Source organism: Petaurus breviceps, unplaced genomic scaffold, assembly GCF_028583685.1.
Source record: "Petaurus breviceps papuanus isolate PSGF00001 unplaced genomic scaffold, PetGlider_PUasm1.0 197615, whole genome shotgun sequence".
Taxonomy (NCBI): domain Eukaryota; kingdom Metazoa; phylum Chordata; class Mammalia; order Diprotodontia; family Petauridae; genus Petaurus; species Petaurus breviceps.
Genome location: NW_027185833.1, coordinates 1,566 through 28,337, shown reverse-complemented (window position 1 = coordinate 28,337; position 26,772 = coordinate 1,566). Strand labels below are relative to the sequence as shown.

General features: G+C 37.4%; 1 protein-coding gene across 1 annotated transcript in view; it reads left to right on the top strand.

The window, feature by feature from the left end:
* LOC138164729 (myosin-1) overlaps nt 1-26,772 on the top strand; it is a gene marked incomplete at its 3' end in the record, with an annotated part of 28,747 nt that overhangs the window by 470 nt on the left and 1,505 nt on the right. Inside the window, exons 3-28 of the mRNA XM_069092700.1 lie at nt 75-231; nt 1,851-1,878; nt 4,008-4,116; nt 4,209-4,301; nt 4,431-4,494; nt 4,663-4,761; nt 4,844-4,947; nt 5,021-5,159; nt 10,274-10,392; nt 10,880-11,029; nt 12,571-12,741; nt 14,231-14,540; nt 14,644-14,717; nt 15,765-15,852; nt 15,937-16,054; nt 16,850-16,973; nt 17,068-17,204; nt 17,413-17,668; nt 19,591-19,833; nt 19,924-20,100; nt 21,612-21,757; nt 21,870-21,960; nt 22,050-22,439; nt 23,823-23,949; nt 25,651-25,769; nt 25,895-26,091. Coding sequence (XP_068948801.1) covers nt 75-231; nt 1,851-1,878; nt 4,008-4,116; nt 4,209-4,301; nt 4,431-4,494; nt 4,663-4,761; nt 4,844-4,947; nt 5,021-5,159; nt 10,274-10,392; nt 10,880-11,029; nt 12,571-12,741; nt 14,231-14,540; nt 14,644-14,717; nt 15,765-15,852; nt 15,937-16,054; nt 16,850-16,973; nt 17,068-17,204; nt 17,413-17,668; nt 19,591-19,833; nt 19,924-20,100; nt 21,612-21,757; nt 21,870-21,960; nt 22,050-22,439; nt 23,823-23,949; nt 25,651-25,769; nt 25,895-26,091 — 3,830 coding nt within the window. The remainder of the gene's footprint in view (nt 1-74; nt 232-1,850; nt 1,879-4,007; nt 4,117-4,208; nt 4,302-4,430; nt 4,495-4,662; nt 4,762-4,843; nt 4,948-5,020; nt 5,160-10,273; nt 10,393-10,879; nt 11,030-12,570; nt 12,742-14,230; nt 14,541-14,643; nt 14,718-15,764; nt 15,853-15,936; nt 16,055-16,849; nt 16,974-17,067; nt 17,205-17,412; nt 17,669-19,590; nt 19,834-19,923; nt 20,101-21,611; nt 21,758-21,869; nt 21,961-22,049; nt 22,440-23,822; nt 23,950-25,650; nt 25,770-25,894; nt 26,092-26,772) is intronic.

Here is a 26,772-nt window from a genome sequence, read left to right as displayed (position 1 = left end):
AAGAGATCATTTTCAGTTATCTCCTTGAAATTTTTCATTTTACTTAGTTCATTTGCTGTCCTTTTTCCATGCAGACCTATTCAGGCCTCTTCTGTGTCACTGTCAACCCCTACAAGTGGCTGCCAGTGTATAATGCAGAAGTGGTGACTGCCTACAGGGGCAAAAAGCGTCAAGAGGCCCCTCCCCACATCTTCTCCATCTCTGACAATGCCTATCAGTTCATGCTAACTGGTGAGTAGGTTGATATTTAATAGGTACCTTTGGAACACTAAGAAGTTCCTATTTCAAAACTGATCTAGAACAGAAACAAGGCTAAGTTAACTGGTGAGTGATTCAGTTCTTTTTAAAATTAGCTATGTCATCAATAACTGCATAGTAGGTATCAGAGACTTTTATTTATAGTGCCTCTTCAAAATTATGTACCCTCTGCAAAGATATTTAAGCAGTGGGATTCAGAGTAATAAATTAGAGTAGAATCAGAATGTTATTATTTAAGCCAAATCTCTTAAGAGCCTAGATTACTTATTTGTCATCAATTTTTATAAATGATAAGAGTTCTTAAAGTGTCATATTACTTTATGAAGATGATACATCACTGACCTACTTTCAAAAGGGCATAAGCTTTGAATTGCTTTCTGGAAGTACTAATCTATCCATTACCTCTCATTCAATCTTGCTTTTAACTAAAGACATTTGTGAGATGATTGACTGGGCTTGGGGGTATAGTCTGTTAATAGGAAATAGAATTTCCTCCCACTTCCTCCGGGAAACTAATTGGTCTACATGGAGATAAAATTCCCAGCCTTAGTCTTATGAATTAGCACCATATTTTGTTGAGCACCAGCAATTAAACTAACTAGATCAAATGTGATTTGATATCTTGTCATCTAATTAGTGAGGGACATTAGTAGAAAGAACCCTGGATTTTAAGTCAGAGTCCTGGATTCAAATTTTAGTTCTGTCATTTGTCACATAGTTCTAGCTGTGTGACTTTGGGAGAATCACTTCTCTCTAGGCTTTATTTTTTTCATTAATAAAGTAAGGAGGTTGAGCAAGATTATCTCTAAGGACTTTTCTAGTTCTAACTCCTAGGGTCTTCCTGTGTTCCTGACTTTCCATATTAACCGGGGACTATAATTTAAGCCTTCAAATGACAACTAGGGAATAATTCTGGTGATCTAATATATGATACCACATAAACTAAAATGAACTCTTTTTTGGCTTAAGAAGATAACTGCTTTATGCTTTTCTCACCACAAACACAGGAGATTTTGAAATACAGGTTGACATACATTCAGGTAGTAAAGGATTTTGCTTTTAAAATGTAGAGTTTTTCTTTGTATATCTGTACGTTTGTGAGAGGGTAGGAGTAAAATTAATTATATCTTAGGCTTCTATTCATTAAAAAAAAAGATAATTTAAGTTCTCTCCAAAAGCCTTGTCATATTCATAAGCAAGAGGTCAGATTAAATTAATAGGATTACAGAATGGCAGAATTTTTGAGTTGGAAGGGGATCTCAGTGACCATCTAGTCCAGAGGTGGTGAACCTATGACCTTCTAGGTCCTCAAGTTCAACCCTTTGACAGATTGGTTCTGGGAAATTGGGATTCAGTTAAAGGACCACACTTGAGGACCTAGGAGGCCAGACGTGGCCTCGGGGCCACCAGTTCCCACCCCTAACTAGGAGAATAAATCAAAGGAATGAGTGCTCCCAAGTTTAGATATTCAAATGCTGACACTGAGAACCAATACATCATTCTATTGGCAATCAAAATGTCTGTTTTCCAGGTTGTTAGTACTTGTGGATTATGCACTTACTAAATATCTCTCTCTTTCTTCTATCTTTCAGATAGGGAGAATCAGTCTATCTTAATCACGTAAGTATTTTTATGCTAATACTAATGAGACATTTCAGCAGTTATAAAAATGAGACATAAGAAAGTGGGAAATTTCTCCAGTCATCTAGCAAAGCAGAGGCAGAATCAGAACAGGTCTACACAGCAATATTCATTTTCATCTAAGTTTTAGAGAGAGGAAAAGAGAGAGAGAGAGAGAGGGAGACAGACAGAGAGACAGAGACAGAGGCATTTCACATGCTGACACAGGCAACAACCTGGGGACTTCCAAGCCTAGTCTTGGCCCTTTGGCTGCTGAGAACAAAAGGAGAAACTGAGTTTTATCTGAAATAATAATAACAATTTGCATTTATATAGCACTTAATGGTCTACTAAACACTTTCCTCACAAAAGCCTGGTAAAGTGGGCAGTTCAAATATTAATTGCTCTAAGTCTCAAGTCTTTCTACTGCACCATGTGTCTTCTCCTAAAGGCACAAGCATAAACAGAGAGATTGTGAGTACTAGAAGCACCGAAGTTTTGAGTCACAATAAACCTGTCTTCTTCTTTGTTTTTCTTTTGGCTTATCTATTCCAGAGAGGGGACTCATTTGCCTCTCACAACTAGTGAATAGAAGAGATCACATTTTTAAAGCATACCCAGAGCAATGCACATGATAGGAATCTTCTTGCAGCTTTTTGAACATGTAGTTCGATAAAAATACCATCATAGACAGTAAGGAAATTTATTATCAGGCTCTGCTCAAGGTATCCTTATCTCATTCCTAGATTCTAAGCTTCATGGGAAGGACTGCCTTGTTTAATCTTTCCATCTTCTCAGCATTTAGAGCACTGCTCTGGACAGAGGTGCCCAAACTTTTTCTGAAAAATTGTTGAAGTAGTTTTATTTTCTCTCTTAGAAAATATTCTCAGTGCCTAGCACAATGCATCCAGAGCTTAGCACATAGTAGTGCTTAATAAATGTCAGCTGCCTGAGTGATTTAATTTTAAATTTAACTTTAGTATTCTGATTTCTTTTTCAATAAGAATTTATTAAATGGCATATAGAACCTTGTGGGAAATGAGATGGAGAGTGTTAGAGAAGGGAAAATAAAGGAAATAAAAGACATGATCTTTACTTTTTAGGAACTTATAATCTTGTTAGAAAGATAAGAAATATATAGGGGCGGCTAGGTGGCGCAGTGATTAGAGCACTGGCCCTGGAGTCAGGAGGACCTGAGTTCAAATCTGGCTTCAGACACTTAACACATAAACTAGCCGTGTGACCTTGGGCAAGTCACTTAACCCCAACTGCCCTCCAAAAAGCAAAAACAAAACAAAAATAGTGACCTAAAAATCAGTAGGGGTGGCTCAGTGAGTAAGAGCACCGGTTCCAGTGTCGGGATGACCTGGGGATCAAATCCGGGCTCAGATACTTAGCACCACACCCAGAAATAACTGGCTGTGTAACTTTGAGCAAGTTACTTAACCCCGATTGCTTTAAAAAAAATATAGGAAATATAATGTTAAGTAACAATGTAAGGCAGCATATGAACTAGTATCCAAATGACAACCAGGTGACAAAGTGGAAAGAGCACTAGACTTGGAGTCAGGAAGATCAGAGTTCAAATACTACCTCAAGCAATTTATCTGGGCAAGTCACCACACCTTTGTATGCCTCAGTTTTCTTATCAGTAAAATGGGAATAATTTCATTTGCTTCCCAGGGTAGTTGTGAGGATAAAATAAGATGTTTGTAAGGCACTTTGCAAATCTTCAAGTGCTATATAAATGCTATCTATTATTATTGTATTATGAATCGCACAGATAAATTCTATGGGAATTTTGAGAAAGGAGAGAATAATGTTACTTGAGTAAGAACCATAGTGGGGATAAGTAATGCTTTCACATACATCTCTCTTTTCCTCTTTGGCCAAAGCCACAATTAGTTCCATATTTTTCTACTTCTAATAAGCATGGTGTTTGAATAATGTCAGGTGCCCAGGCAGAAAGACCTGGAGAAAGTAGAATCAGGGAGTTGGAATGCAATGTTTTTGTCTTTTCCACTAGAAGGAAGATGAATAAAATGTTGGTTCTAGTTTAGAGTGATTCTACTGTTTCTCTAACTGAAGTTCTTGAAGATTTTATATTTACTATTATTCCTGTTTGGCAGTGGAGAATCTGGTGCTGGAAAGACTGTCAACACCAAGCGTGTCATTCAGTACTTTGCAACAATTGCAGTGACTGGGGAGAAGAAGAAGGAAGAGACGGGAAAGATGCAGGTGAGTCCATTACCATAATTAGAATGAAACCTCTTCCTGTGCTCTAAGGTATGTGTTCAGACTCACTAATATCATAATTTGTTCCACTTAAGGGGACGCTTGAAGATCAAATCATTAGCGCCAATCCACTGCTGGAGGCTTTTGGCAATGCCAAGACCGTGAGGAATGATAACTCTTCTCGATTTGTAAGTTTTCTGGTCTCTGTAAAAGATCTGCCTTTGGTATTTATTTCTGCTAGCATATCTAACAATTTGGTAAATATATTTGTTTGCCTTCCATGTTTCTATAGCTATACTTTTTTTTTTCATTTCAAGGGCAAATTTATTAGGATCCACTTTGGTACCACTGGGAAACTGGCTTCAGCTGACATTGAAACATGTAAGTGATTAGAATCAACCACTAAAAGTATATTTGAGTAACCTTCCAAGAAGTAAATGAATATTGCTTGAATCCCCTGACATATTCTACTGCTTTAAATAATGAAATTTGTGCAATCTTTACTTCTTTATTAATTTCTAATTTTGTTAATTATACATTCTCTTTCAGATCTGCTAGAGAAGTCTAGGGTTACCTTCCAGCTAAAGGCTGAAAGAAGCTACCACATATTTTATCAGATCATGTCAAACAAGAAACCAGAACTGATTGGTAATTAATAAGGGCAAAAGATAAAAGCATTTAACAACATTTCAATGTTTTCCGATGGACATACATTCTTCCTTTCCTACAGAGATGCTACTGATCACCACCAACCCATATGACTATGCTTTTGTCAGTCAAGGGGAGATCACTGTTCCCAGCATTGATGACCAGGAAGAGCTAATTGCTACTGATGTAAGTAAATGATAGGGAGCAAAATTAGCCAATTTTCTAGTATATGTTCTTCACAGAACTAAATGTCTTGCAGAGTGCTATTGATATCCTGGGCTTCACTGCTGATGAAAAAGTGTCAATTTACAAGCTTACGGGGGCTGTCATGCATTATGGGAACATGAAATTCAAGCAAAAGCAGAGAGAGGAACAAGCTGAGCCAGATGGCACTGAAGGTATTTACTAAATCCCCACTTATTTTCAAATAACTGCGGGAAAAAATCTTATCTTTAACTTATTTCTCTTGAGATTGTACTCTTAAAATTTCCTCTAGAAAAAAAAAAGACACCATCAAAAATTACTTACTGATTATCTAGTATATGGAGAATTCTGTGATGGAAACTGGAAGATGATAGAAAAGATATATAATATATGGTCACTGATCCCAAGTTCCTTTCAATCTAGTTAGAGAGACAGAATATACATATGTAAAAAGATAGGTTCAAGGTAGTGTTTACTAGATGTTTAATGAGTGATACTGACAATGGAAAAGCTCAGAGGGCTAAAGTCATGATGAAGGATGTAGAACATCCAGTCTTGAAATTTGTATTTAAGAATTCAAGTATTTGAGAACTACTGTTGAAATTGTGATTACTACAGATGACAATACTATGAACTCAAAAAGTGGGTCATGAATTTGGAAATTGGAACCTGGATTTAAATCTTGGCTCTGTCATTACTCCTTGTGTGACTTTGAGCATATCCCAACCTTTCAGGATCTCAATATCTTCATCTATAAAATAAGTTTGAACTGGATGCTCTTTCTTTTTCTTTCTTTCCTTCCTTCCTTCTTTCTCTTTCTCTTTCCTTTCTTTCTCTCTCCTCTCTTTCTTTTCTTTTTCTTCCTTCCTTTCTTCCTCCCTCTCTCCTTCCTCCTCCCTCCAACCCTCCCTTCCTCCCTTCCTTTCTTCCTTCCTTCCTTCCTACCTTCCTTCCTTTCTTTCTTTCTTTCTTTCTTTCTTTCTTTCTTTCTTTCTTTCTTTCTTTCTTTCTTTCTTTCTTTCTTTCTTTCTTTCTTTCTTTCTTTCTTTCTTTCTTTCTTTCCTGGCAACCAGGGTTAAGTGACTTGCCCACATAGCTAGTAAGAGTTTGAAGTCAGAAGATTCCTTCCAACTCTAAAATCCTGTGATGTGCAGGAAAAGCTGTCTATACAAGTATATTTGAATCAGTGATGAAGGTGGTCAGAAATTTTTGAAAGGCTCTCTTGAAACCATTCCAAGCTTTCTTGTGGTGTTTTAAAAGACTTTCCATGCTTCAGTGTTTCAGGTATCTATAAGTGTATTGGTAGTAACAGATCCAATAATAATAACTTCATTATTTTTTTGGCTGGACTTGCCAAGAGTTTTTGTGAGGGACTTGAACTTTTTTTACTTTGATACTAGGTCTATATTTACAATATGAAACAACCTCTCCGTATCAACAGCAACAATGACAAAAACATTAAATAGTACTACAATGATTGCACAACTTTTGCCTGTGTTGTCTCATTTGATTTAGTAGATATTCTTTTATTCTAAAGTAGACAGCTTTTCCTGCACATCACAGGATTTTAGAGTTGGAGGGAATCTTCTGACTTCAAACTCTTACTAGCTGTGTGGGCAAGTCACTTAACCCTGGTTGCCAGGAAAGAAAGAAAGAAAGAAAGAAAGAAAGAAAGAAAGAAAGAAAGAAAGAAAGAAAGAAAGAAAGAAAGAAAGAAAGAAAGAAAGAAAGAAAGAAAGAAAGAAGGAAGGAAGGAAGGAAGGAAGGAAGGAAGGAAGGAAGGAAGGAAGAAAGAAAGAAAGAAAGAAAGAAAGAAAGAAAGAAAGAAAGAAAGAAAGGAAGGAAGGAAGGAAGGAAGGAAGGAAGGAAGGAAGGAAGGAAGGAAGGAAGGGAGGAAGGAAGGAAGGAAGGAAGGAAGAAAGGAAGGGAGGAAGGGAGGGTTGGAGGGAGGAGGAAGGAGAGAGGGAGGAAGAAAGGAAGGAAGAAAAAGAAAAGAAAGAGAGGAGAGAGAAAGTCAAGTCAACAGGTATTTATTAAACATCTACTAAGCCCTGTGAATAAAAAGAGAGGCATAAACAGTTCCTGCCATGAAGGAGTTTATAATTTAATGGAGAAGACGATATGAAAACAATTATTTACAAAAGACATATACAGGATAAATTGGAAATAAACTTAGAGGAAAAAGTAGCATTAAGGAAAGTTTTCAGAAAACAAGATTTTCACTGGGATTGGAAGGAAGCTGGGGAAGTCAGAAAGAAGACATTAGGAGTAAGAGAATTTCAGACATGGGGAACTGCCAAGGAAAATATGCAGAGTTGGAAAATGGTATGTCTTGTGTGATGAAAAAGGGGGCCAGAATCACTGGATCATGAAGTTTGTGGAGGAGAATAAGACATAAGAATACTGATAAGATAGAAGGGGATCATGGTATGAGAAACTTTAAAGGGAAATATTTATGAATATAAAATACGAACAAGTTGTGTTATATGATTGTGATGGAATACTACTGTGCTATAAGAAACGATGAGCTCAATGATCTTAGAAAACATGGATACTGGGATGGCTGGGTGGCACAGTGAATAGAGCACCGGCCCTGGAGTCAGGAGGACCTGAGTTCAAATGCGGCCTCAGACACTTGACATACTTACTAGCCGTGTGCTTTTGGGCAAATCACAACCCCAATTGCCCTGCCTTCCCCACTTCAAAAAGACAAAAAAAAATAAGAAAACTGGATAGACTTGCACAGAATAATGAAGAGTGAAATGAGAAGAACTGAGAGAATATTGTATAGAGTAAGAACAATATTGTTTTAGTAACAACTTTGAGTGACTAAGTCATTTTAACTATTATAAAACCCAAATTAACTACAAAGGATGTATGAAGGAAGACAATCTCTGCTTCCAGAAAAAAAAATTGATAGAATATGTATAGAACAGCTTTACATATGTGTGTGTGTTTGTGTCACGGTAGTCATCTCTAGGGAAGTGGGGGAAGGGGAATAGAAGAAAAAAGGAAAAAAAAGAAAGTTACATGATAACTTTACTATATATTTAAAAGAAATAGAAAGTTGTGCATAATAGATTTGCAGTTTCATGTACAATTATCTTTTTTTCCTATTCTCCTATGTTATAGAAAGGATTGTTATATTAAGTTCAGAATAAATACTTTTTAAAAAAGGAAGTAGAAGGATTTATATTTGATTCTGAAGTTAAAAAGGAGTTACTGGATTTAAGTGAACAAGGAAGTGACAAAGTCAGACCTGTACTTTAGGAAGGTCACTTTAGCAGCTGAATGAATTGACTGAAGTGGGGAAAGACTTGAAGAAGAAAGATCAACTAGAGGCTGTTATGATGATCCAGTCATGAAGTAATAAGAGCTTGTATCAGGGGTAGCAGTGTCAGAGGAGAGAAGGGGGAATCTATGAGAGATGTTACAAAGGTAGAATCCACTTAGCAACAAGCTGGATGAGGATGAGAGAGATTAAGAAGTCAAGGTTGATACCTAAGCCAAGAAGACAAAGAGAATGGTAGTGTTCTCAAAAGTAAGAGGGAAATTAGGAAGAAAGGAGGTTTGCGGGAAGAAGATAAAGAGTTCAATATTGGACATGTTGAGTTTTAAGATGTCTACAGAACATTCAGTGCACTAAACAGGCAGCTGAAAATGCAAGACTGGAGGTTGGAAGAGAAATAAGGATTGGATGAATAGATCTGCGTATCATCTACATGGAGATGATAATCAAGAACAAGGATGCTGATAAAATTACCAAGCAAAATGGTATGGAGGATGACAGAGCCTTTGAGGATACTCATGCGTTGCGGGGATAACCTGAATGTAGAAAGGAGTCCTAGAAGAAGTGGTCAAATAGCAGGGGAATCAGGAGAGAGCCGTATCATGAAAACTTAGAGGGAAGTTAATATCAAGGGGTAGAAGATGACTGAGTTTTGAAGGCTGCAGAAAGGTCAAGAAGAATGAGGATTGAGAAAAAGCCATGATATTTGACAATTTAGAGATCACTAGTAACTTTGGAGAGAACAGTTTCAGTTGCATAAGTTCAGAAACCAGAATACAAAGAATAAGAGAGTGAGAGTAAAGGAAGTGGAGGCACAAATAATAAATGACTTTCTAAAAGAGTTTAGTAACAAAAGATATCCAATGATAGGAGATAAACAAAGATATACAATGGTGTGGATTAATTGATCATGTGAGAGTTTTTTGAGCATGAAGAGACATGAGCACATTTGCAGGAGTAAGGAAGCAGCTAATAGAAAGGGAAAGATTGAAGATTAGAGAGAATAGGGATAATCTCCTGGATGTAGAGTGGTTATCCTTGGCCAAGGAGAAGGGCCACCTCTTCATGTACGACAGTGGAGAAGGAAGTGGTAGAAGGCATTTGAATAATTTGGGATTAGGAAGAGGGGAGAAGAGGAGGCTCTCGGTGAATGTCCTCAATTTTTTCCAGTGAACTTTCATAGAAATACTAAGCTGAGATGGTTGGGGGAGGAGAACTATGAGAGGCTTAAGGAACAATGAAAAGTGTGGAAAAGCCACTGTGGTGAATGAGATAGTGAGTTAGTTAGGGAGGCATGAAAGCACTGCCTTGCTACAATGAGGGACCAATTGAGATTGTGTAAAAAAAAAATTGTAAAGACCCAGTCAGCACAGTTTAATAATTTTCTCCAGCTATGTTCGGCTACATGTAAATGAGAGCAAAAGCAGCAGAGGATGGGAATAATAAAAACCCTGGGCTCGGCAGGATGAGATTGGTGATAGGATAAAGAAGCAAAAACTCAGGAGAAAAAGAGAGTGTATAGAGTTGAACTGGTTCACCAAATGGTCAAGATGGAGAAAGGGAAAGATTAAACAGTACAGGGGTGACAGACTGAGAAAGAACTAGGATATGGAGGGATTGGAGGTCATGGTTAAGAATCATAAGGCAGAGGGAAAGATGGGGTGATTTAAGAATTTCAGAGATCATGAATATGTAAGGAGAGGACTTGTAGAGGATGGCAAAAGGCTTGCTAAAAAAAAATTGTGTGGGCAAGTTCTCGATGAAATTTTCTGAAATCAGTTATGTTGGTTTTCAGATAAAAGATAATTTATAAGGCATGTAATATATATATATATAATACATATATGTACAATATAAAAATACAATATATGTTGTATTTGAAGTTTGGTCAGACCCATGGACTTTGAGAGTCATTGTCAGCTTTGTGCAATGATGAGACTAGAGGTTAAAAAGTTTGTTTTAATAAATGGATTTCTTTGACCTTTAGTATTTATCATTACTACCTTTCTTTTCCCACAGTTGCTGACAAGGCTGCCTACCTCCAAAGTCTAAATTCTGCTGACCTCCTCAAAGCTCTGTGCTACCCTAGAGTGAAAGTTGGAAATGAATATGTCACCAAAGGCCAGACTGTACAGCAGGTAAATTAGTTTCTTAGCTAGAGATTTAGTTATCAAACTGACAATAAATCCTTATTAATCAAGTGGGGCAGTGAATAGAGTGCTGGTTTTGAACTCAGGAAGACTCATCTTCCTGAATGCAAATATGGCCTCAGACACTTACTGGCTGTGTGACCCGGAGCAAGTTACTTAATCCTGTTTGCCTCAATTTCCTCATATGTAAAAATGAGCTGGAGAAGGAAATAGCAAATCAATCTAGTATCTTTGCCAAGAAAATCCCAAATGGGGTCACAAAGACTTGGATATGAATGAAAAATAACTGAACAACTGAAAATATATCAGCCACTCTGCTGGGTGCTAGAAAAGATGAAAACAAGAAGAACTTACAAACTATTGGTGGAGATTAGATGTACATATATTGATATATAGAAAATAAATACCCCTTATAATTTTAATAAAGACAGAAATTATATGTTTATTGACATATCTGTACTTATCTGTACTTCAGGTGATCAATTCTGTGGGTGCCCTGGCTAAAGCTGTCTATGAGAAGATGTTCCTGTGGATGGTCACTCGTATCAACCAGCAACTGGACACCAAGCAGCCCAGACAGTATTTCATTGGAGTCTTGGATATTGCTGGCTTTGAGATCTTTGATGTGAGTTAGTAATAATTAAGAAGTTTATTGGTTCTGGAAATTGTTCTCCACAAGATGACTGTGTCCTAAACAAAACTGGGGTTGACAGAGGCTGAAAAATCCCACTGTATGGCACAGGTATTGACCATATGTTATAGTGGCAAATCTAATTCCAACTCTTGTCTTGGTAGAGGAAAGTTGAGCAATAATTGGCTGAGACATGATGAAATCTGAGAAACCATTTGGTTAGGCGGAAGGTGACATATCCAAACTATCCAAGTACATTGGCAAGAAGAATAATCTAGAATGACTTCAGAAGAAAGATTTCAATAGTTCTTGTGGTGATTTTTAAGAAAAGTGGTTAGTTGGTTCAAAGATTTCAGGAGTTGAAAGTGTAATCCAGAGGGCAGATGGCATAAGGGAGAAAGCTATCGCATTACTGCTATCACTTCACTAGTAGTGAACGACAAGCTAAGAGTAAAGTTCCATGAGTTGTTTGAACAAGTGTTGGTGGAAGTTTCTAAGTAGAGCTGGAAAATGAGTAACCAATCAGTCACCAGAGGAATGTCACAGTATGAGCACTGCTGATTTTGTATAGTCAGAGAGAAATGCAGTAGTGGATTATTTATAAAATAATATTTGAGCATAGCAAAGAATGGTAATTTATTATTTTGACCGTTTTCTCCACTGGGATGCAGATCAACCACAGTAAGAAAGCTATGCCATCATGTTTCACTTTAGGGATGCTGACTAAAAAATGAAAGCTATTTAATAATTCAGAAATCATAGTAGCACTTGCCTCACTTATGAGGAAGTTATTATCAGGGAGCTTCAGTTATCTAGAAAGCATAACATAGGATTGAGAGCAAGAAAGGACCTAGTCCAAACTTCTATTCTACTTTTCAGATGAAGAAACTGAAGTTCCCAGAGATTAAGAAAGTTATCTAGGCAGTAACTAGGAATGTTTCAAAGCCCATATCCTAAAGCTCATGTGTTAGGAGAATCTCTCAGACTCATAATCACATTATACTTTTACTTTAAAAAATGATTATAACAACTTTGATTATCTGGTTCCAAACACAGTGGATTAGAAATGTAAGTCTATTAGAATCAGGCATAGTGACAGAAACAAGAAAAGACAGCTGAGAGCCTGAAAGAGAGGAAAAAAACCCATAAAAAACAGGTGCAAGAACTCAAGAAGCACAGCAGTCTGTAGATTTTGAGCATAAAGATAAACAACCTTGCATATTTTAGTGGCATCCATGGGCATTGCTGTATAGTCATGGCCTCTTAGAACTCAAGTTGCCCATGACCTTGAATTCATGTTATATTTTATCTTCATAATGACCAATAAATTATCAAGAAGAAATTGGACTATGTTCAGTGTGCCCTGTTTAAGAAGTCAGGGAAGCACTGATATAATTTAGATGATTTCTATCCCAAATAGTTAAAATACAGTAAGTTTTGATCTTTAAGTTACTTGAAAAATATTCCACTTGGGTGGAAAACATTCTCTAATGATGCTGTATAAATGAGATACTTCTGGGCATCTCTTCACTCAGTTCAACAGCCTAGAGCAGCTGTGCATCAACTTCACCAATGAGAAACTGCAACAGTTCTTCAACCACCACATGTTCGTGCTGGAGCAGGAGGAGTACAAGAAGGAAGGCATCGAGTGGGAGTTCATCGACTTCGGGATGGACCTGGCTGCCTGCATCGAGCTCATTGAGAAGGTGCGTTTGGCCATGGATCAAACTGAAGGCTTAAGGGCCTTCCATTCAAAATTACTGTGGTCTTTGAAAGAGAAACATAATATCTTGGTACATAGTATGTTTAAAGATTTTCTTTTTTTCCCCTTCACAAGTAAAACACAAATTAAACAGCAAAAAAATCTTTCTTCTAGTAATCCCTAGTTTTGAATATCACAAACAAACAAGCTATATATCTATAGAGATACATATATACATATTTTATATATGTACACACATACCAACATATATATATATATATACATGCACATATACATACTTAAACTTGAACTGTGCTTGTGATAGCCATAATATAGGCAATTCCCAGTGCGGGAACTCCCTGTACTAAAAGACATCTATACCTACTCTATTTTAGAGAGTTGTCTGCAGCCCTGAGAGGTTGAATGACTTGTCCAGGGTTCTACAGTCTTGTGTGTAAGAGATAGGACTTGAAGTCAGGTCTTTCTGACTCCCAGACCAGTTCTCTTCTTCTCTTTTACACCACAATGTCTCTCATATATAACATGCATTTGAGTACTGGATCTGCCATTTGATCTAGGTGACCTTGAGAAAGTTACTTCTCTGTATTCATATGTATTCTATGGGAAGCTACATGGCACAGTTGGGTAGGGAAATGGGCCTGGAATCAGGAAGACCTGAGTTAAAATTCAGCCTGTACGAACTTGGGTAAGTCACTAAAACTCTTTTTGCCTCATTTTCCTCAGTTGTGCACCTGCTTTCTAGGGTTGTGAGGATCAGATGAGATAACAATTGAAAAGGGCATAGCACAGTGCCAGCACATAATAAGAACTACACAAATGTTAGCATTTGTTATTAGCTATTAGTAAAATCTTCAAACACTTAAATATATGTGTATATGTGAGTAGATGGATAGTTGGATAAATAAGCTTCCTTTTCTCTAAAAAGAGGCTTTATGGATGGAATGTTTTTCTTTTTTTAAGGTAAGAATTTTTTTAATATTCTAGGTCACTTTTTAATGGAAATTGTGGCATGTGGATGTTGTATTCTAAGACCTTTTAGTAAGTTCTTAATAAGCGTAGCAGATCCTCAGAACTGCCCTCAAACACATTAAGAAAAAAAAACCTTGACAATGAACATACAATATTATATTTATATATAGCATATATACACATGTGTGTATATACAGATAGATAGATAGATAGATAGATAGATAGATAGATAGATAGATAGATATAGATATAGATATATACTAAATCAGAGACTCATAGATTTAGTGCTAGAAGGGACATTGAAATTCAGAGGCCATGTAGTTCTGTTGACCAGATGTTATAAGGAAACTGAAGCCCAGAGTAGTTGAGTGGTTTGTCCAAGGTCACACAGCATAGAAATACCAGTGGTAGGATTTGAACCCAGATCTTCTCAATACACGTCTAGTGTTCTCAACATTGTACAATGCTGTACTATAATCATGTCTCTATTGTCCTCCTTTCAGCCAATGGGCATTTTCTCCATCCTGGAAGAAGAGTGCATGTTCCCCAAGGCAACAGACACTTCTTTCAAGAACAAGCTGTATGAGCAACATTTGGGGAAATCCAACAACTTCCAGAAACCCAAGGTTGTCAAAGGGAAGGCTGAGGGCCACTTCTCCCTGGTGCACTATGCTGGCACTGTGGACTACAACATTACTGGCTGGCTAGACAAGAACAAGGATCCCCTGAATGAGACTGTTGTTGGGCTGTATCAGAAATCCTCAATGAAAACTCTAGCCTTCCTCTTCTCTGGGGCAGCTGCTGCTGAAGCAGGTAATTTTCTGTGTTGTTAATATTTTGTTAAATTTATATGATCTGAACTACAATTACCCAGGAAGAAGTACACTTTAATTACCTATGTTTTCTTTTCTCTCAGAGGCTGGTGGTGGAGGAAAGAAAGGTGGTAAGAAGAAGGGTTCATCTTTCCAGACTGTGTCAGCTCTTTTCAGGGTATGTTCTTGATTTGCCTCTAAAAATTACCATGTAGTTGGTGGAGGACTAGACTATAGAGAGAGGACTAGAATATATATAGAGATACATATAGCATTTTGCATTGTGGGTGTGCATATTAGGTATCTACACAGTGCCTGGCACATGATAGGAAGCTAATAAATGATTTTTAATTGATTACTGATTATGTAGGAAGATGGGATGCAGTGGAAGCCAGAAGACAGCTCAACAGATAAAGATAGTAGGATTTATATACTTGGAAAAGTATTACTACTTAATAAAGAGTAGGGTTCCATGGATATGTGGGGAGGAGAGGGTTCTAGAGAAGAGAGAAGATGGAGGAAGTCACAATAAAATGGAGAGAGAATTTTTTGGCAGTGGGAAATAAAAGATGGGAGATGGTTAAAAGCTGGGAGTCAGTAAATGAACAAAGGATTCTATTCTTTATAATTCAATAGACATTTATTAAGCATGTAATATGCAACCCTGTGCCTCTGGGACACAAAATTTTTTAAATGGCATAGTCCATATTCACAAGGAGTTTACATTTCACTAGAAAATTGATATAGTGCTGAAATTAGGTGGTTGCAGTGGTATTCAGTGGTATGTTACTATCTTCCCTTAAGAGATGTAATGGGCTTTAAATATAGCATCCCATTATTTTACAAATGAGAGAACCAAGACTCAGAAAGATGTTTAGAAAAAAATTGAAATTATTAAAAAAAAAAACAGCGTTGTGTAATTCTTAGCAAATGTGGAGATAGAAAATACAGGCTTTAGATTTGGAAGGCATCTTAGAGACCACTAGTTCAACTCCTCCATTTATGGATAAGGAAATGTAGGCTCAGAGATATAAAGTGACTTGCCAAATGAGTCATATAGGTAGTAAATGATAAAACCAGTATTGGGTTGAGTCACTTTGGACACAATTTTTGGAAATTTTTCTTCATATTTACCTATGTCAAAGATCATGATATTTACCTGTGATAACTGCTTGCAAATAAAACAATATATTAATTCAATTATCCTTCTCTCGTGGCCTCCTAGGAGAATTTAAACAAGCTGATGACCAACCTGAGAAGCACTCACCCTCATTTTGTACGGTGCATCATTCCCAATGAAACCAAGACCCCTGGTAAGGAGCTCTAGATTAAAATTCACTTCTTGACTTTTAGGTTTTTTTGTAGCATGGTAATCACATACATTTCGATTGTTTCAGGTGCCATGGAACACGAACTTGTCCTGCACCAGCTAAGGTGTAACGGTGTGCTAGAAGGCATCAGAATCTGCCGGAAAGGATTCCCAAGCCGAATCCTGTATGCTGACTTCAAACAGAGGTCGGCCTCCTTTCATTCTGAATTATCCCCAAATATTTGGTACTTACCAGTATAAATTTTACTATTTAAAGAAAAATCTTTTAAAAATGGACAATGAAAACAGTGAGTAGAGGAGCTAGATTTGAGGCTTGAGTACCTTCGTGACCTTTTGTTTTGTCATTTTTCAGTTGTGTCCAACTCTTAGTGACACCCTTTGTGGTTTAATTGGCAAAGATACTGGAATGGTTTGCCGTTTCCTCCTCTAGGTCACTTTACAGATAAGGAGACTGAGGCAAACAGGACTAAGTGACTTGCCCAGGGTCACACAGCTAGTAAGTATCTGAGCCTGGATTTGAACTCAGGGAGAGGAGTCTTCCTGATGCCAGGTTTAGTGTTCTATCCATTGTGCCATCTGGCTGCCTCTTTTACTGTCTTCAGATAAGTCGTTTCCTCTCTAATTTTCATTTTTCCTTCTAGCTCTAAATTTAGAACCAGAAAAAGGACATGGCTTTTTGATTTTATGACAAAAGAGAGAAATCAATGTAATATAAGTGACAAATTTTAACTCAGTAAATCTAGAGACCTATGCTACCTTTTACTATGTAACAAAAACCATAAGTAGGAGAATACTATTATTGTATAAACATGCCACAAACACTCCCCCCCAAAGAAACATACTGCCTAATGTCTGCTCCATTTTTAAAGTGGGATGGGAAGAGAAGATCCCGTTACTGACAACAGTTTTATATATATATATATATATATATATATATATATATATATATATATATTTTTTTTTTTTTTTTCCTTCAACAGATACAAAGTTTTAAATGCAAGCGCTATTCCTGAAGGACAATTCATTGATAGCAAGAAAGCTTCTGAGAAGCTTCTTGGGTCTATAGATATTGACCACACCCAGTATAAATTTGGCCACACCAAGGTACTTACTCTGTTAAATCTACCTGAAACAGATCCAGTCAGTTTCTTCTTTTTGTAGAATGAAGCCAATGATCTGTAATGACTCCCTCATGCAGGTCTTCTTCAAAGCTGGTCTTCTGGGTCTCCTAGAGGAGATGAGAGATGACAAGTTGGCACAGCTTATTACCCGAACTCAAGCCATGTGTCGGGGTTTCTTAGCAAGAGTAGAATACCAGAAGATGGTGGAAAGAAGGTAAAATAATTTATTTAGCCCAGTTGTCACAAATCTTAAAGCTGGTCTGCCATTCTATTTTAGCCTTGGACCTATTGTACATTTTATTTTTTTAATATATTTTATTGATTTTTTGCATCACCCAATTTTTCCCTGTCTCCCTTCCCTGTGCCTTCTCAGACAGCTATTCCAGCTAACAAAAATCATATGCATTTTCATCATATCACAGGGAATCCATCTTCTGCATCCAGTACAATGTCCGTTCCTTCATGAATGTCAAGCACTGGCCCTGGATGAAGCTGTATTTCAAAATCAAGCCCCTGCTCAAAAGTGCAGAGACAGAGAAGGAGATGGCCAACATGAAGGAAGAGTTTGAGAAAACTAAAGAAAGTCTTGCAAAAGCAGAGGCAAAAAGGAAAGAGCTGGAAGAAAAAATGGTAGCTTTGATGCAAGAGAAAAATGATTTGCAGCTCCAAGTTCAATCTGTGAGTGTCATACATCAATTTACTGAATCTTAGTCTAAAAGAGAAAGATTTGGTTTTCAACTCGGAGATTTTTTAAAAAATAAATGTAATGCTTCTTTCTGCATTGCTACTTCTTAAATATATTTGATTTTCAAGTGTCCTGCAGTCATAGACCAATGATTCTTTTCATATGCAGCATCATTTCTTTCCTTAAAGAAAAAGTGTGGTAGTATTTTGATTCAGAAAGGTCTAGTTTAAATTGTAATTCTCAGAAACAACATGATAAACTAGAAAGGGTATTGCAGTTTGACTCTACCACTTAACTACTACTGACCACTCCACCACTGACTTTGGTCTCCCTGAACCTCCATTTCTGAGACAGTTAGATGGCACTGGACCTAGAATCAGAAAAGCCTGAGTTCAAATTCAACCTCAGACACTTACCAGCTTTGTAACCTTGGGCAAGTCACTTAACTGCTGTCTCCCTTAATTTTTCCTCTGGAAAATGGAGATGATAATACTACCTACCCCTCAGGGTTATTATGAGGACAAAAGGAAATATTTGTAAAGTGTTTTTGCAAGGTTTAAAGCTTATATGTATCTATGATTTTAATTTTTGCAAAGGGCTTTACATATATTATCTCATCTCATTCTCAAAATAGCCCTTTAAGGTAGATGTTATTATTATTTCCATTTTTTCCAGATTAGGAAATCATTTCGGAGAGATTAGGTGGTTTGTTGGTATCACATAACTGGTGAATTCCTGAAGCAGAATTTGATCCTCAGTCAGCCTTATTCCAAAACCATGGAGCAAATTCTTATGCCTCTTAGCCCACAGGTCTGTTGTGATGAAGACACTTTGTGAACCTTAATGATCCATAGAAACGTTGACTTGTTATTATTGCCTACCTTCACAGAGGTTCTTGTCAGAATCAAATGAGATAATGTGTAGGAAAGTGTTCTGTAACCAATAAAACACTAAACCAGATTGAAGCTCTTCCCCCTTTGTTTCACCCAGAGAAAGAGGCCAGGCAATGTACTCTTGATAATTTTACTGTTGAGAAGTCCATGTGACAAAAGCTTATTGCTGATAATGTTGAATCTATCAATGCTGATCTTGATAACAAGTGAGATCTTCTGACTAGATAATTGTTTGGAGCTTGGTCTTTGTACTCATGATAATGACTGGGATGATGGAAAAAGTGTTCGTTCACAGGGTGCTTCTGATCTTCATATCTGTCCTTTTCCTTCCCTTTAGTTCTGTGTAAGCAGATGTCAGCATCCTTCTCCATCTGAATAATATGCAGGCTATTTGTCTCCAACCTTTATCTCTCTTCCCAAACTAGAGCAGCGCATAGACTATTTTCACTGTGACCCTTGATGGTTCTAACCCTTCTCTCTTGGGTACCCATGTGCCACTTCTACAAAAAAATGCTCCAATACCAACCCACTCTGTCTCTGAATTGTATCACTCACTTTGTCTGATACTTCCTTGTCCCTTTGCCCCGCCTTAGGGAAAGATGTAGACATCTACACCATCCCAATATCAAAGAAAGCCATGTGCTACTTATTTTCTGAAGATAATATGAAACAAGGAGAGATGTTGTTAATGGTTAAAATTAAGAATACTGAAATAAAGTTCTAGAATTTTTAATAATTATTAATCTAAGTTCCCCATGAACAGTTCAGAGATGGATCATGTGTTGGGATATAATAGGAGATTATAGGTTTCTCTATGTCTCTACTCCCCAGTGCCTTGCTAATGATAGGGACTTAATTCAATTAAATACATATTGGCCCTGTAGTAGAAACTACAAGAAATCTTTTTATTTACATGTGTGTTGACTGAGTTAAAACCAAGCAAACCAAGGAATAGAAAACATGTTATTGGTATAATATTAAGCATCAAGAAACCCCCCCAAAGCATCTAATATCCTTTTCAGGAAGCAGATAGTTTGGCTGATGCTGAGGAGAGATGTGACCAGCTAATAAAAACCAAAATCCAACTTGAGGCTAAAATCAAGGAAGTGACCGAAAGGGCTGAGGATGAGGAAGAGATCAATGCTGAACTGACAGCCAAGAAGAGGAAACTGGAGGATGAATGTTCAGAACTCAAGAAAGATATTGATGACCTTGAGCTGACACTGGCCAAGGTAGAAAAGGAGAAACATGCTACTGAGAACAAGGTACAAATAACACCCATGAAAACAAAATAATTTATGATATGCATATGATACTAAATACACAATAATACAAAAGCATTTTCCCTCACAAAGGTGAAAAATCTAACAGAGGAGATGGCAGGGCTGGATGAAACTATTGCTAAGCTCACCAAAGAGAAGAAAGCCCTCCAAGAGGCCCACCAGCAGACCCTGGATGACCTGCAGGCAGAAGAGGACAAAGTGAATACACTGACCAAAGCCAAAATCAAGCTGGAACAGCAAGTGGATGATGTAAGCCTAAAATTATAAAGAAAAAAATGTTCTTATTTTAGACAAACAGTATAGAATTATGCTTACTTGACCAATCAATGTTTATCCCTTTTCTACTGGTCCTGACAAGTATTTTATACTTTTAAGAATGAATTCCTGGAATGTTAAAGAATATTGAGAGATCATGTACTTCAATCTTCTACCCAGAGTTTTGGGGTTGTTTTAAACTTCCTTATTAGGTGGTTATCCAGAATTGTAAAGGACTTTAGAGTTTATTTCGTTCAACCACTCCCCACCCTACTCCATAGATAAAGAAACTGAAGGATGAAGTAATTTGCTCAGGGTCACAGGGCAAATCATTTGAAAATGTTGGACCAGAACTCTGAATCGGGTACTCCTTCCATTGTATGTCCAATAGTAGTAGACATTATGAGAAGCCTATAAAAGAAGCACAAAATAAATACCAAACCACAAGGAATTTTTAATATTACAGAGGAAAGAAAGAAAGTATATGATCTAATGTTAACTCCATGAGAAAAACAGTTTAAAGCAAAGAGAAATTAGAGAAACAAGGGTCATTGATTTGTTGTACAGTCATCAAAGGGTCTTACCAATTCTCCCTCTCTATATTATCTCTCTCTGATGAATCCTTCTCTTTACCATACATAGCTCAGGACTTCATCATCTCTTGCCTAGACTATTGCGATAGTTCCAACTTAGTTTCACTGCTTCTAGTATCTCTCCAACTAATCTGCCAATTTTTCTAAAGAACAGGACTGACCATGACACTCCTTTGGTCAAAAACTTTCGGTGGTTTCCCATTGCCTATAAGATGAAATACCAACCCCTAACCTTGACATTAAGGGTCGCTGTCATCTCGCTCCCCAGCTATCCTTAAAGCCTTATTTTATATGATTCCCCTTCCTATAATCCATAGTTCAGACATGCTGGACTACTAGATCTTCCCAAACTTAAATTTTCATCTTAAGCTTTTACATAGTAAATACATACAGAACTGACCACCCCACAATTTCTGGAATATACTTCTTGCTCATCTTCGTCTTTCAGAATGGCCAGGTATTGCTTCCTCCAGAAACCTTCTTTGACCATCACTCCAATCTCATTTTTAGGGCTTTCTCCCTCATTGATTTTACCGAGGCTATACCTATTTATGTATTAAGCATAACCCATATCCCACAAATAAGAAGATCCTTGCAGTCCGTAGCCCTATTTTGTTTTTGTCACTCTATCCTCAGTACCTAGCTTAGCACCTTGAACATGATGGATATTTAATTTTCAAGAACTGTGGAAGAGATACTTAACAGGTAAAGTGAGAGATAGTGCAAAGGAAGAGTCAGTAGGACGTGATGACTGACTGGACAAGAGGGCCAAAAAAAATTAAGAAAGAGGAAGAGATGACCCCAGAACTTCTGAACTAAGGCCCTTCGGGAATAAGCTAGAAGACTTGGGGATTAGGAGAATGGAGCTATTAGCAGGAATTGCCATGGATTCCTTAAATTATTCAACTTTAGCTTGAAGGGTCTTTGGAGCAAGAAAAGAAAATTCGCATGGATCTGGAGAGAGCAAAGAGAAAACTTGAAGGAGATTTAAAATTGGCCCAGGAATCCATCATGGATGTAGAAAATGACAAACAGCAGCTTGATGAAAAGTTTAAAAAGTAAGTGTTTGAGGAACACTGTTTCTTGGGAAGGATTTGGAGGGGGGGGGACTTTTAAAACTTTAGTTTTAAGTATAAATACAAAATACAAAACATGTATGCTTTTTAAAAGGAAGGAGTTTGAAATGAGCAACCTGCAAAGCAAGATTGAAGATGAGCAAGCATTGGGCATGCAGTTGCAGAAGAAAATCAAGGAGTTGCAGGTAAAGACATCACTTCCTTGGGTGCCAGGCCCCAGAAAAACATTCATTGACAGGAAGGCACTGATGGGTCTGTTTTCCCCTATTGCCAGGCCCGCATTGAAGAACTGGAGGAGGAAATCGAGGCAGAACGTGCCTCTCGGGCTAAAGCTGAGAAGCAGAGATCTGATCTCTCCAGGGAACTTGAGGAGATCAGCGAGCGCCTGGAAGAAGCTGGAGGGGCTACTTCAGCTCAGATTGAGATGAACAAGAAGCGAGAGGCTGAATTCCAGAAGATGCGCAGGGACCTTGAAGAGGCCACCCTGCAGCATGAAGCCACAGCGGCCACTCTGCGGAAGAAGCATGCGGACAGTGTGGCTGAGCTTGGGGAACAAATTGACAACCTGCAGAGGGTCAAGCAGAAACTGGAGAAGGAGAAGAGTGAAATGAAGATGGAGATCGATGACCTTGCCAGCAATATGGAATCTGTGTCCAAAGCTAAGGTAGGTCCCTGCGTTTATTTTAATGAGAATGAGCAATGCAAGTTCTATAATTAAAAATCACTCCTTTAGGGATAAAGATGCCATCAGCTCTGGGGAAAAGTAACATTTTAGGTGAATTTGTTATGTTTCTTTTTTCCCTGACAGTAAGAGCATAGCTATTTATGAGGGCAAAGAATACACTGAGCAAGTCACTTCAGCTCCAGTTTTCTTATCAGTAAAATGAAGGATTTGCTAAAATGAACTCCCTCCCAACTCTAAATGTACAGTTTTCTGAACAGTAGATTCATTATCTTTCAGATATTATTTCAAACAAAACTTTTGAAATACAACTCCACTCATTTTAAAGCTATGGTTTATATTTACATAGTAATAATACCTTACATTTTATCAAATTTTAAAGGTATTTTCTTACAATTATTTCTTTGATCTTCACAAATATTCTGTTAGAGGTGTAAGGACTATATTATCATCTTTGTTTTTCAGATAACAAAGCCAAGACAATGAGAGATGAGTTAGTATGGGGAAAACTAGGGTGCACAATGGATAGAGCATTAGCCCTGGAGTCAGAAGGACCTGAGTTCAAATTCAGCCTCAGACATTTACTAGCTATGTGACCCTGGGCAAGTCATTTAACCCTGATTGCCTTCATTAAGAGGAGAGACAGAGAGACAGAGAGACAGACAGACAGACAGACAGACAGAGACAGAGACAGAGAGAGAGACAGAGAGAAAGAGACAGAGAGAGAGAGAGACAGAGAGAGAGAGAGAGAGAGAGAGAGAGAGAGAGAGAGAGAGAGAGAGAGAGAGAGAGAGAGAGAGAGAGAGAGAGAGAGAGAGAGAGAGAGAGAGAGAGAGAGAGAGAGAGAGAAACCTTGCTCCTCTATTTCCTGGTTGCTAAATTTTCCACCTTTTCCTATCTACACTGGCACTTTCTGCACAGTCAGGCTGGACACCTGCAATTTCAGTGTTTAGGGAACTGCTACAGCAAAAACTCTCCTTTGCAGTGAGGTAATTCCCTGTAGCAATGTGACACATTCCCTTCAACTTGCAGAGTTGCATAGAACCCTGAGAATATAAATTACTTGCTCAGTGTCTGAGATAGGACTTAATCCCAAGTTTTCCTGACTTCAAGGTATGCTATCCGTTCATACTATACTTCATTCTTCTAATAAATGCTGTGCCTGCTACAAAAACTTTAGATAAAGATACTTTTATTTTATTTAAATGTTTGAGATCATGTATCCCAATCCCCTTATTTTTATAGACAAGAAAACTGAGGCCCAGAGTTGAAATGGCTTTTCCAGGGTAGTGAGTAGAAAAGCTGGTCATCAAACCCAGGTCCTTTGATTCAACATCACAGTGCCTTCTATAATTTTGTATTCAGGGCAACCTTGAAAAAATGTGCCGCACTCTAGAAGATCAAGTTAGTGAGCTTAAATCAAAGGAAGAGGAACAGCAGCGCCTGATCAATGACCTGACTGCCCAGAGAGGGCGCTTACAGACGGAGTCTGGTATGTCATTTACTGGTGCCCCTCTTGGACCATTTGTTCCGAATTGTTTTAAAAGTTTGGTGAATAAGTATTTGTTAGCAGCCACTATATACAATTCACATTGTACTAGGAACTGGGGATAAATAGATGAAACAAGGAGCTTACATTCTAGTGGAGGGAGGTGGGCAAGAAAAACAAAGTCTATGATATAATGCATGAGATCTCCAAGCTATGAAAAAGAAAGATGACATACCTTCAAATGATCAAATTCTATTAATAAAAACCATTACACATTTTTTTCACAAGAACTGTTTTCTAGCTGTGCCTTCACCATCCTTTACTTGAGTAGCTGATTTTTTTTAACCCAAGTGCTGGACTTTACATTTATTCCTATACAATTTCATCTTTTACATAGCCAACCACTAGCCTACCGAGATCTTTTGAGATTCTGACTCTGTGAGTGATATTTGGGCATCGATTCTTCCCATCTGTGTTATCTGCAAATTTGATAAAAATTCATATCTTTATCCAAGTCACAAAGTCATAAATTAAAAATGGGAAAAAACCAATACAAAGCCAAGTACAGAGGCCTGTGATTCCACTAGAAACTTCTCCCTAAGATATCTTTAAACAAATGACTACTTTTGTTTGGTCATTCAGATCCCTATTCATCTAATTGTACTCTCATCACGTTCATAAGTATAGCATGAAAGATTTTATCAAAAAGCAAGTAGGATTAGTCTGATATGACCTATATTCTTGATGAAACCATGCTTTATAATCGCTATTTCCTTTTCTTCACTGATCAGAATTTTGGTAGAAACCAAAGTCAAGTTTAATATCATAGATAACTTATCCTAATATCCATTATTTTCCTATTTTTTTTTGAAAATTGGAACAACAGTTGATCCAATCTAGTAACCCTTGAGATAGGTGATGGTGAAATAAATACCAAAACTTAAACAATCTCTATTCTCAGAGAGTTTATGGCCTTAAATGCGGTCTTCAGACAACCAATGAACCCAAGTTAAGCAGATTTTGATTCCATTCTTTCTCTACCAATTACTCACATAAGTTCCTCTCAGAAAGCAGATATTAGTGGCATGCGGACTAAAAAGTCTTGAAGCCCAGTAGTGGTCCATAGGCCAGAGTTTGAGAACCATTGTACTAGATCATACTTCATTGTATAGGATCCCATGATTCAGAGCTGGCAGAGAACTTGAAAGTCATTTAACGCAAACTTATTTTACAAAAGAGAAAGCATCAAAACAAAGTAAAAGGGCACAGGTAGTAAATATGAAGATTTGAACCCACATTTTACTAATTCCAAATCCTATGTTCTTTTCACCACATTGCTACTAATCTCCTAATAGAAAGAAATTCAATGAAAAATCTTCCCTTTTACAATATTATGTGGGTAGTCAGTGTAGCTTGTGAAAAAATAGTTATGTGCTCCAAAAAGGTGAATGACACTGGCACAAGTGGTTTGAAAATAGTAGAGACTTATTAAGGTTTTTACTCCTAAAACCACATCTACCTCCATTAATTTGGTATATCTGGGAAGGAAAAAGAAGATTTATTATTCATAAATCCTCATAGACCATTTTGCTCATTCGAAAAGGAGGTGTTAAAAGATGTTTTTATTCTGCTATCTGGTTTTTAATTTAAAATATAAATATTTCCAGGCTAAGATGCTCCTTTTCCTTCTCCCTTCCCCCACAGGTGAATATTCACGTCAGCTTGATGAAAAAGACTCTTTAGTTTCTCAGTTATCAAGAGGCAAGCAAGCATTTACTCAACAAATTGAGGAACTGAAGAGGCAGCTTGAAGAGGAGATAAAGGTAGTCTTCAATGATTCCCTTCACCTAAATTTAGAGATTTTCTTTATTGATGAGGAATCAGAAATCTTGGTTCAAGTATCCAATAAGCAAATGAAATAATAGCATTAAATTCACTGTTTCCATAGGCCAAGAATGCTCTGGCTCATGCCCTGCAGTCGTCCCGCCATGACTGTGACTTATTAAGGGAACAATATGAAGAGGAGCAGGAAGCCAAGGCTGAGCTACAAAGGGCAATGTCCAAGGCCAACAGTGAGGTCGCCCAGTGGAGGACCAAATATGAGACAGATGCCATTCAGCGCACAGAGGAACTGGAGGAGGCCAAGTATGATGGCTAGAATTAATGGGAAGGAGAATATGTTAACAAATAATAAAGATAATTTTTTAAGTAACCTAATCTAATATGTGAATCAGGAGAGTAGCCTTCCACAGATTGCCTGGCTTCCCCTGGACAGAAAAGAGTGGACATTTTATACTTGCACAGAGCCATAACTAGCAATTTTGACATTTAGGATAAGCCACATGGAATACATTCCCAAGTCAACTTTGTAATTCATAATATGAAAATAATACAAGTAGTAAATAGTACAAATTAAGTTTGTCTTGAGTGGGGATTATGTGCATTAAAATGTTGGAAGGAGAATACAGCCTCTTAGATCGATGTTATTAGTCTCATCTGATAACTTCCTAGTTTAACTATTCTTACTAAGTGTTTTCACTTTACTGAATGAGTGAACTATCAACACATAAATGAAAGTGCTTGGTGAATTGAAAAATGATTATTCTTTTACTTTTCTTCATGTCTTCTATTATTTGTTCAAATCATTTTCACAAATCTATCCTAATTTGTAAAAAGTATTCTTGCTATTAAATACATGACCACTCCTATCAACTTCAAGTTAGGTAGCCAAGTGTAGTTCTTGTGAGAGGTGGGGGTGGGGAGAGAGAGACAGAGAGACAGAGAGAGAGACAGAGAGAGAGAGACAGAGAGAAGAGAGAGAGAGAG